The 12,269-nt window shown below is 41.6% G+C and overlaps 1 protein-coding gene across 1 annotated transcript in view; it reads right to left on the bottom strand.

Moving 5' to 3' along the window:
• Window positions 1-389: 389 nt before the first annotated feature.
• Window positions 390-12,269, bottom strand: part of PEN2 (PTEN 2) — a 74,901-nt gene continuing 63,021 nt past the window's right edge. The window contains exons 11-13 of the mRNA XM_087678514.1: window positions 2,147-2,277; window positions 1,450-1,519; window positions 390-1,351 (exon numbers count right to left, since the gene is read on the bottom strand). Of these exons, the coding sequence (XP_087534640.1) occupies window positions 734-1,351; window positions 1,450-1,519; window positions 2,147-2,277 (819 nt within the window). The 3' untranslated portion in view covers window positions 390-733. The remainder of the gene's footprint in view (window positions 1,352-1,449; window positions 1,520-2,146; window positions 2,278-12,269) is intronic.

A 12,269-nucleotide genomic window follows, 5' to 3' on the forward strand; every position in this document is an offset into this window, starting at 1 on the left:
TCAGATAAAGATTGCTTGCCCTGCCAAATGTTGTGCAATGTTCACCACACTGATGTCCAACGATGTACTTACTTAGATCTACATTGATTCATTCTTGTAAAAAAAATGTCCAATACAGTTTTTCTGGATGTACACAATTTGTTTGTAGGTCTGTCTTGATTGCCAATGCATCCAAACTACTACTATTTCGCTGAATGAAGATGTCTGAAGCTAATCAAGTTGGAACTGGAGCAATGAGCACCATTCCATCTTCATTGTGAATGCATCCAATTGTCTGGACTATCTGTTCCACTGAATGAAGACATTTGGAGCTAATCAAGGAACCAGAGCAATGGACACCATTCTCATGCTGCAATGATCAAAATTTTAGATTTAAAAAACTACAATAATTCAAGAAACAATTCGTGGTTTTTGCTTGCAATAAGGCATCTTGCAACTGTATCCAAACTATGTACAATCCAATCAAAACTCCAGCAATTTGGAATCTGCCAGTTTGTTCTTGTAGAAGAAAAGATGACGACTGCTTTGTTTATACAGATATGATTATGAAGCCATGGTCAGCACTCGCTGCAACTGGCTAGATTAGTGTGTGCGTACAGAATAAAATATCACATTGCATGTGTACAAACTGTCAGTGAATTGTGCCCATGAAGGCTAAAAACTGGAAGAATTTCTCCTACTGGGCCTAGAGAAGTGGACGAACTCAAATAATCTAATGGGCAATGACTTCATACTACTCATCTTCACTTTCATAATCTTCTTCATCACCAAATGTAAATACCGAGGCATCTGCTGCACTCGCTGCAGCTATAGCTTTGAAGTCACTAGGTGGAACACTGATGTCGGACTTGACATTTTGATCTGCTGGCAGAGGTCCACGACTATCGTTTCTGGAAGATTGAGATGGGCTCTCCTCTTTCGTTTCTTGTCTATACTGGTCTTCCCAATTTTTACTTGATTGCTCTTTCCCTGCCAAACCTCCACCTTGATCCTCATGAGGTGAGGAATCCATAGTATGCTGTTCAACAGTAGATGTTTGTCCATCCACATTCCTTCCTGCTTCACCTGAGGCTTGAACTGACGAGCCATTTTTACTGCTGCTTCGCACCCTGTTCTTCCCCATGCTACCTTCATTCTCACTGTCAGAGAACACATCATCCTTCTCAGTAGCATTGGGCTTGTTTGCATCAGGATTTTGAAGGATATTTGGTTCTGAGCTAACAGCAGGTGTTTCACTTGTTGCTGGCGATGTTGTGCTGGGCAGAGTCTCCCTGCTTGTCTTACTGTTGATGGAAACATCGTAATCGAGTATAACAATCTCAACCTGAAACCCTGGAGAAGGCAACCTCCTCTGAAAAGAAAAGAGCCCAAGATGAAAGTTAGCAAATCCTTCAGCACAGAAGATTGAACCATTCATCAATACCTGAAAACTGTCAAGAGAAAACATGCCTTGTCAAAGCCATCCAGATCAGCAGGCTCTAACATTGTCCTATTTTCCATCATGTTTGTATTGAGCCAGCTGATGAAAACAAGATGGAGTAAGCTGTAGAATTTATCTAAGTGTTGTTAAACAAATAACCAGGTTAACTAGAAACATGCAAAACAGTGACACAAGTTCACCCACATGGATGTTGCTCAAATAAAAAGGTTAGATGACACTATAGCAAATATGAGTGGGCATACTGTAGAGGATGCAGTTGTTTCCGAGAAACATGGTACTTTTTACAAGTATTGATCCATCTAGAGAGCTCTTGACCAATGTGTTGGTGTCAGAATTTGGGGTACACATAACAAGCGATCAGAAAAGTTGCAGCTGTAAAGTTCAGTTTTAAGCAATTAAATGGTCTCTTTTAGATGTTCTTAGTTCGACTGAGATGTCCATTCTGAAGTGGAACATATCCTTGGTTTCTCTGTACACGAATCAACAAGTCTTTTGAGGGACATTCAATCTTCTGTAATTCTTTTGTGGATGAGCTCGAAATTTTTTGAGCAAAAACAGCCAAAACTGTTGGAGGTGTGGTTGCTGATACACAGTCAGTGACTAAATCAAATGTCCCCATTTTGAAGATGATATGGATGCCTTCAGTTTGACAACGTACTAGATTTTCTTCAATTGTCAGATTAGTATCTTAGGCAGGGAACTCACCAGTAGAAATCACCATGTCTATCATGAAAGAGCACTTTGAAATCACCATTCAGATCTGCCAGACCTCTTTCTCCTGGTAATGCAAAAACCATTACTCCTTTCCGTGGAGCATTGAACCAGATGTCTTCAGGCTGTGATGAAGTAAATGCCAATTTACAAAGCCTTGCAGAGCAAACAAATCTTTAAAACTGAAATTTACTAAAATATAGTAGGGCATATTGTGCACAGGTCACAAACATAATGAATCAAATTGAGGGATAAATTCTAGGCTAAAAATAGAGACTATTAGGAATCTCCATTCACACTTGAGAAAATGCTTGCTGAGGTTTAATTTTGATACTGTATAATAGTAATCCTCATATTTACTAGCACAGCAAATCATCAATCTTTTCTAATGCTAGCTTGAATTTAGTATGCATGACACACCCCAAATCTTTTGTAAGACAGGTTGCATCTGCACTTTAGGTACCGCTCAACTTGACAGCAAAGAAAAGCCAGACTCTTAAACCACCAATCAAGAGCAACCATGCATAGGGACCACTGTTTTCTGCTCCCATCCATGCACATAAAGGTTGCCATGACAATAGATGTAAGCACCTCAAACGTGCAGTATGCTTAATAATTAAGATACTGCGTTTTTCCATGACTAAATGTTTTAAACAAAATTAGAAGAAGGAAATATTGAGGCTTAGATACAATTATTAGACATTGATTGTAGCCACAGATCCGGGAAGAGTTGAAAATGGGCAGCCCTCCCTAAAGAAATAGACTCCCACACAAGCCAAGCCCCTAGGCCCTAGGGCTAACACTCAATTATTGAGAGTGAGAAGAAGTATCAATCACTCTCGCAGCATAGTGACAAGGGACAAAGTGGATGGCCTTGAAGACGCTAGAACACCGTCCCAAAATGGAAGACATATTATGTCTCGCGTCCTTGACAAGGGCACGGCCAAGGGAAATCTCTCTCCTATCAAGGATGGAAAAGGGGACTACCATTGTAACCAACCTTTTGTATATAAACTATTATCAAGATGTATAGGTGCAATGATTCAAATTAATTTGAGGCTCATCAACCTTGAAAGGTGATTTGTATCTTATTTTGAGTATTTCAAAATACGGTTTAATGTTTATCTTTTCATTCAAGGGTGGCCAATGGCTAGAATACCCTAGAATTACATTTGAGTCGTTATCAATGAGATCCCCAAGAGGAATTAAAAGTTTAGTCATGTGGCTGAATTGATTAGAAAGCCCAAATGACACTTTTTCTCACAAATGGTCACACTAACTAGAAGCCTACATAATGAGAGGTTTCAAAAGGCAAACTAGACACTCATGATAAAAGAAACAAACCATGAATCAGTTAATCTATACAATTAAGCTCTCCAAAATCAAAATTTGGCAACTTCTAAAATTTAGGAGATTACTATTTTTTGAAGTTATTCTGATGGAAATTCTATTCATGTCAAAGGCTTTGAAATTTTGCTAGGAACAATTTTCTCTTCTGTAGCTATCTCAAGTTCTTAAGAGGTACTTTAGAGTAGAAGGTTTAGAAGCTTCATTCTCTAGAAAATTGACATGTGGCATCTAGAATGTGATGTGCATCAATTTGAAATGACAAGTCTCCCTATACTTTTCATTTTGCTTAACACTTGTCATTTTCAGCAAACATTTGTCATTTATAGGCTCTACTTTCCAATTTTGAGTAACCAAGCCCCATATCTATATATTGGAGGTCTCTCTCTTCATTCCAAATTCCAATAAGCTCCAATGCTTAAATTTCAGCCATTTATTCCGTAGACTCTTATCTAGCACTAATCCAAGAAGCTCTTTCTATTAAATTTGAAAACATCAAAGCACAAAAGAAGAAAATCAGCTTGTTGCTTGGTATAAGCAAAAAATAGAATTTCAAAACCCTAATTCTCAGATTTGCAGCAAATCAGCCTCATTGTATACAGTTTAGGCACTTTGTGCCCCTAGTTTGTTTGAATAAAATCTTGTAAAGGGGAAGGGGCTGGTTCGTTTCTCATTGTGGTGTCATGTCTTTTTTTCATGATGAGATGTTATATTATATCATGTCATATACAAAGTACAAAACGAAAGTACAAAAGTCAAGTACCATTGAAGAACTCCCTTAAGCTTCGCAAAATGAAGCATGATACTTGAGGCAGCATAAAAATTGAATGCATAGCGAGTCAAGCAAATATGCCAGCAACCCCAGAATCTGAAAATGTGAAACATAATCTTCATATAAGGTTGCGTTGGACCATGGTACTTAGCTTTACCAAATACCTAGTCAAAACATGCATCATAGTTCTCACAAAGCATGCAAAATGTCTAAGAAGAGGGCCCAAATCTTTTGAGCAAAAATATAAGAGATGAATCTGCGACGGTTGACTCAACTGTAGTGATACAAAAGAAATAATTCCCATAAGAAATACCCCTCCCTTCAAGGGCCAATGCAAGGGGAAGGCCACCCACCCACATTCTCCAAATGAGTATCTTACATTTGAATAGTGTCTTGTTGATCCACCCCTCTATCACTGTCAATTTCCACTATATTGGCTTTGTTGGTCAACCATGTGTAATATTGTGGTGTCCTCTCTCTCTCTCTCTCTCTCTCTCTCTCTCTCTCTATGGACTCCACGCGCACTCCACGTAAGAGTGGTTGGACTAGATGAGAAAAGCTCCCCAATTGAAGATGCTACAGCTCTTGCCACCAAAATTGGGGCTACAGATGTACCCATCATTGGGGCTTGGTGAGTCGGGAAAACTGACACAAAAACAAAAGTCCTCATCTTGAAGTTTGGAGACTTGGAAAAGAAGAGAGCCTTCCTCTCCAAGAGGATCGCTCTCAAAGGAGAAAAGATCTACCTAGATGAAGACCTCATCCCAGCCCAAATAGCCCACAGGAGGGAAAATATGCCACATGTTCTAGAGGCACGGAAAGCAGGTAAATAAGCTATCTACAGAGATGGAAGAGTCATCATCACAGAGAAAAGAACAGCATAACGGTGCGCGGCCTATGAGACCTTGAAGTTCACACTGTGGAATTGCAATGGCTCCCTTAAGACAGATGTAGGTTATTTTGAGGATACTTTCAAAGGGATAGACATTGCTATGTATACTAAGACACATCAATGTAAAGACAGCCGTCTACCTGATGTATATGGATATAAATGGGAAAGTGTATATCGCCCTCAGCCTAGGCGGCCTGGAGGGACGAGGGGATCAAGAGGTGTGGCAATTCTATTTAGAGAAGAGCTTCGAGACACAGTCCAAGTGGTACATAGAGATGTAGAGGCAAGATACATGTGGATCAGGTTACGTACAAGTAAAACTCGAGACATGCATATTGCCATATGCTACTTTCCCCCTGCATACTCTAAGTTTGCCCCTAAAGAGGCATCCCCGTATACACTACTATATGAGGACATAATGAGATTTATGAGAATTGGGGATGTTCTACTAGCAGGAGACTTTAATGCACGCACAGGAAGCAACCAATCTGCTTTCTTTGACATTAGTGATGAGATGTTCAAAGATATTGCATTAGATGAAGTGGGATTAGTTAGATCAGCCCAAGATAGAGAGATAACAGAATATGGAACACACCTACTGGCACTGGAAAGTGCACATGGTTTGGCCATCCTTAACGGGCTGCCACAATGGCCAAGATCTAATGGTTTCACATGTTGGAATAACAAGAAAGGGTCAGGCACAGTGGACTATTTGATTGGATCACCCAACTTGCTACCTGACATAAAAAGCTTTAAAATCTCAGACAGACCAATTGGATTAGCACCAGACCATGCTATTCTAGCTTTCACAATGCAATATGGGCATATACACGAAGCACAGCCACACATACCAAAATTACCACGCTATGATTTTGTGGAAGCGACCTCACACATATACAGCACTACTGTGCGAGATGCATTGAGGGAGCTAGACACACAGGCCTCTCTGGATGAGTTTACAGGACAGTTGGCCAAGATAATACACACTTCAGTAGCCTACGCTTTCCCACACACTATACCGTCAGATAAACCTCCACGAGGTAATGCCCCACAGAATGGCTGGTATGATGATGAGTGCAAAGAGACACCAGCACGTTTTCAGCGAGAGGTGGCACTTGTCATATGTACACATAAGTATGCTCGAACACTATTCAGACGATTGGTACGCAAAAAGAAGCGGGAATACCTAAGCAGACTAGAAACAGAAATGTATTCCATGTTCTTGGGACACGACAGCAAGAGAGCATGGAAAAAGATGCATGAGAACCAGCCACCCTTACAAGTTACTAGACCGGATGATTGGCATGGATATGCTTGCACACTCTATGATATTCCTGGCCAAGAGCCTATGCCACTCCCCTCAACCTCAAGACCAGCAAATTGCAGACTTTTAACAGAAAAAAAAGTAAGGAATGCCATATGGAAACTGAAAAATGGAAAAGCCCAAGATCATGATGGTTTAGTAGCTGAACACTTCGCACATCCTTGTGATCTCTTGGCACCAACGCTGGCTCACATCTTTAATAGGGCAGTTTGTGAGGGATTTCCAACCTGTTGGTTAGACTATATTATTGTGCTGCTCTTTAAGAGTGAAGACCCCACGCTACCTAGTAACTATCAAACTATCATGATTGGACACATGCTGGCCAAAATATATGGCTCTATCGTGGAACAAGCATTGAGTGAATGGGCCGAGATGCATGGCCTCAGATCAAAAGGCCAGGCTGGCTTCAGGAGGGGATATACAACTCTAGACCATATCTTTAAATTGAGGGCACTCATCGAAGAAGGCAAGGCATTCAAGAAAAAGATCTACTGCTGTTTTGTGGACTTTCGCAAGGCCTTTGACACAGTGCCACGTGCTAGACTCATGAGAAGAATGCAAAACATTGATGTGCCTGCAGAGATACAGTGGAGTATCTATGCCTTGTATGAGACAGTGACGAGCAGAGTACGAACACCTGAGGGCATCTCAGATACAATCAATAGCACCATTGGGGTGAAACAAGGCTGTCCACTTTCACCGACACTATTTGGATTGTACATAGATGAAATTTCAAAATATGTGGATAAAACTGGTGGAGCCGGAGCCAGCCTAGCTGGAGTGCTGATACATTATTGCTTTATGCCGACGATATTGTACTTATATCCGACTCACCTGAGGGACTAAATAGACACTTGGATGCATTATCAGCTTTTTGCAGAGATAGAGATCTTAAGGTGAACCTTGGGAAAACTAAAGTTATGGTATTTAACACTTCAGCTACTTGGGTGACAAGAGCTGAGCACTAATTTACTTTCGATGGGTCACATTGAAGGGACCACAGTTCTCTTGGAGAGAGACATCAGAGGCTCGTTTGGCAAAAGCATATGCAGCCTTAGGTGCATTGGAGAGACAATGTGCTCACATACAATTTCATGAGCCACGCACCAAATTGTGGCTTTTTGACACCCTGGTTACACCCACACTCCTATATGGGGCAGCTATTTGGGGTCCGAGTCTCTTTCACACGAGGAGACAACCTTTGGGAGACCAGGATGGACCAGAGAAGGAATACTATGACGGGTGGGAGCATACGAAAAGACCACTAGTCATGATGATCTCACGCATGATACGAGCGAAGAGCTCGACCCCACATGAGATTATCAGAGCTGAGTTGGGAGCATCACCCATGGTGGCTGAGGCCTTGGTCCAGGCAGTGACTTTCATACATAGACTATGGGAGCTCCCGCAAGATAGATACCCACGGCTAGCCCTGGCCTCTTCTAGACAACTAGCAGCAGATGGTGACAGACATTGTTGGTATGCTCAGATGAGCACATGGATGAGTCTACATGGGCTGCAGATTGACAGACTACCCCCCTTTGACTATAGCCTAGATTGCCCTACACTTCACCTAAGCCGATCAGAGCTAAACCATGTGATCAGAGCAGACATACTGAAGTTAGATACGGAGAAGACTTGGATCCGACCCCCCTCCCGACATGGCACCAGGATGGCACACTACCAGACCCACTTCCTTCAGGTATCTGAGGACGGTTTCATCACTCGACCCAATTACATGGACACACAACTGCCTCATGGACTACACACAGTTATTGGTTAGATCCGCACCTCATCCCACCACCTAAGGATTGAGACAGGCAGATGGGAGGATATACTGACAGAGGAACGCATATGCCCACTATGCGACAGAGAGCCAGAGACAGAGGAACACTACATCTTCCAATGCACTATATATTATGATATACGAGGTAGATACCACTGTCTGTTTCGAGAGGGTTTTGGACCCCTGAGACGGATCATGCAGTTTGAGAATCAGAGATGCTTGGGATTCTTCCTCTTGGAGCTCCAGAGGCACAGAGCAACAATTCTATGGAGTAGGAGGCCCCCACAGCTCGGCTCACATAGACAGAAAGCAATCACTGACTTTTTCACTGATACACGACAGAGTATGGCAGATACCACTACTACTGCCACACAATCTACAGGAGTACATCATCATTGGACCTCATCTTCTGTAGGTGTCCCTTTGGATAGAGCAGAGGCACTTGGCCGGTCTAGGCACCCACGTCCACCCGGACGAAGGCCTAGACATCCACACCATAGACAAATTAAAGCCATCATTGAGCGCCACAGGAGACAGATGCCGAGACGCCTCAGCCATGCAGAGATACACCTCCTTAGAGGGCAAACATCTCATTGATGGAGAGTTTTCCTTTTTCTATTTTCACTTTTAGATCATTGACATGTTTCCCTTTTATAGGACACTGTTTCATTTTTTCGGTCCTATAGGCATGTTTTTCATCTTTTCTCGTTCCAGATAAGAAACACACCATCATTGTATGTATTGCTTTGGTCTCATAGGCCACATTGCCTTTTAGAGACGTTAATATACTCTCTCTCTCTCTCTCTCTCTCTCTCTCTCTCTCTCTCTCTCGTTATATTTCTATCTCTTGCTCCCCATATTCTTTAATTTTCGTGGCGTTACTTGATCAATTGGTTAAGTTCAAAGTATTGTCATTCTCACATTTCTCCCAATGTTTACAACCATGGGATGGTCTACAACAAGGGAATGGCCAATGTATAAATAGGGACGCATCCTCGCGAATGGACACCTAGGTGGTGTTCACATGGGCATTGGGCACTTTCTCTCACATGTACATACTTATTTGACTATGACATCTCCTCTCTCTCTCTCTCTCTCTCTCTCTCTCTCTCTCTCTCTCTCTCTCTCTCTCTCGCGCGCACGCGTAAACATATTGAGGTTTAAAATGTCAAAGATACTTGTTGTCTCCATATATTTGTTACTTGGATTTGGTCGTCCTCATTCCCATTCCATGTCCCATGTTTCTTTTTTTTTCTCCCTAACAAAATGGTGTGGGTAAGTATATTACTTAGAAGAATGTACCAGAAAGTATAAGTGTGCAATAGACTATCTAGAGCTATCTACAAATCGAGTTAAATCATATATACAAGGTCTCTCAATGCAGTCTAGCAAGGGATGAGGGAAAGAAGCGATAGTGGATTATAATACCACTTGGGTTTCACGTCTTGTAAAGTAAAAGTTAGCCCATGGCAACCCCAACTTTGGAGGAACTGTTGCTGAAACTCCCATTGATGTCAAGAGTCCACCTGGGCTGCTCCTAATTGCGTTTGAGCAAGTGAATAATGGATGACTACAACTCAGCCAAGAATGCCATACACTGAGAGGCTTTGATCGATAAAGATCATCTAGAAATGGCCGTTCCAAACACAACTTCCCGAAGGCTGCCTATAAGCTCTCACACCTTCAATTGCGATATAGTAAGCTCTAGTATCTGGCAGCTAGGTAGAAACTCCAAGCTGACCACTGCATACTAACCAGAATTGATGATTAAGATTGTATCAAGCATTTCAACCTTGTAGAGTATCTGAGTGTGTGATAGCCTTGATTGACCAATTGCCAACAAAAAACCCCTTAAGAGATGCACCCAAGGTTGGGAACTAATTGATGGAGTAGCCTGTAGGGTCTTCTCCACACTAGTTGCACAGCCTCAAATGGCCATCCACAATACTTTGGAGTCCCCAAGCACTGATGTGGACCAATTCAAAAATAATGAATGAACCCAAATTAATGCACGGGCTATGGTTCAGACAACAAAGACTGAGAGAGTGAACCTAGTAGATATGGCCCACAAAGACTAAAGTTCCTTCATTGTTGTGGATCATACCTCCTAGCATGGTTTGTTACATCCTTGGACATTCAGATGAGCGTTAGTAGCATTGGTCATAGTGGTTACAAAGTGACTTAGTATGAATGCACTAAGGACACTTCAAGGTTATGGGATGGTGTGGATTGGTGGTATGGGATGCTAGTCTTTGGGATGTGGTCATGACCCAAAGTGCTGCTACCTACTAGGCTCAAGGATGAGCCCATTTGGAGCTATGGTTGGGAGATGAGTCTAATTTCTAGTCCCTTTATGTTTGTGGATATATCTTGTATTATCTCTCATGTATAGGTTGGATTCTAGGTGGGTATTTCATTGATATCAAAGTGTCACCTTGCTATCTGGCGCAAGATTCAATGATGTGCACAAGAATACTTTCGCTCACGAAACTATGATGGTTCATGCTTGACAAGTATGCTTTTATCTCATTAGGATTGTATAGGACATTGCTAGCAAAAGTGGCATGCACGAGGGGCATGTCTTGCAGGTGGTGGGTACAATAAGCTAAGTTTCTTGTCTAGAACTAGGTTAAGAGTTTTATGTTGAGGAGATGCTTGTGCACAAAGATTTTCAGTGGAACTAGTGATTGGAGTCCACACGTATGGTAGACTTTCATTGGTATCCTAGTAGCCGAACTCTTGTGGTCCATATAGGCATCAACATTTTTGCTTTGCCAATGATATTTAAGCTTAATGTGATCATTAAAATAAATGTCTACTTTACATTCAATGATACATGATATTCTAACATTTAATGGTGATACTAACATTAATGTAATGTTATACTTAACCTTATTAACTTTGTTTATGTGATAGTGAGAGGGGGAGAGAGAGAGATTCCCTGTGGAGGAGAGGGACCATGTGAAGAAAAACTCCCTATTGGGAAGAGAAAAAATGTAAAGAGAGCAAGGGAGAAAGAGAGACTCCCTGTTAGAAAGAGAGGGAAGAGATGTTGGAAGTGGATGTTGTGACTTTTTAGGTGGCCGGGTGGCAATGTGAGGCAGTGACTTTTTAGGTGGGTGCATGGCAATCTGAGGCTTAGGCACTACTACATGGGGACCCTACATGGGGACTTGGGGATTGTGCCTGCAATTGGGGAGCTCTATTAGATTCTATCATAAGGGATAGGGCAATTGCGTGACTCCATCAATCCAATTGGATTGTGTTGAAAGGGGGAAAGGGGCCTGCATGACACGTTAACCCAATGTGGCATAGATCGTGAAGGGGGCAAGGTGGACCTCAAACAATTGACCTTTCTAATTTCACGTAGCTAAGGATTGGGGGAATATGTGTCTCTTCCAAGCTTATTTTGATTCATGGCTAGCCTAGTGGACAACTTATTTTGATTCGTATAAGTTTGATGACTCTCAACATATCGAATGAATATGAATTATGTTGCAAAGAAAGGTATATGCTTGGTGGGCAAGGCTACACCCTAAGCAAGAGTCATAGGCAAATTTTCAATCTATTTTTCAAAAGCAATTTGTAACCGATTATCAAATTGAGAATTTTTGCAAGTTGTTTGAGCTTAATATATGAAAGAAAACCTTAAAACCTTAAATGTGTATTCATAGCAATTTGAAGATTTTCTTCACAAAACAAAGGCTTTGAATTATCCTTAGGCATTAGTCTATATGCGTTATCTTTTTGGGTTACCACTAGATTACCAGAAAGAGGTGCTTTATAATCCTTTACAATCTCTTAAGGATGTTTATAGGTATGTAAAAGCTTTGATAATACTTTGGTTGTAAGTAGGGGCAACTAGTCGACAGGTAGTTCCCCTCCTCCACTGTCAAGCCAAAAAAAATCTCTACCCCAACAACAACTCATTAGTTACCTTTAGAGTTGCACAAGAAGAAGAAGGATGGAAAGCGCGAGCAATTCATATTGAAGATT

This window comes from Lygodium microphyllum, chromosome 5 (genome assembly GCF_053477565.2).
Source record: "Lygodium microphyllum isolate KBCC chromosome 5, Lygodium_microphyllum_v1.1.10, whole genome shotgun sequence".
In the NCBI taxonomy this organism is placed as follows: domain Eukaryota; kingdom Viridiplantae; phylum Streptophyta; class Polypodiopsida; order Schizaeales; family Lygodiaceae; genus Lygodium; species Lygodium microphyllum.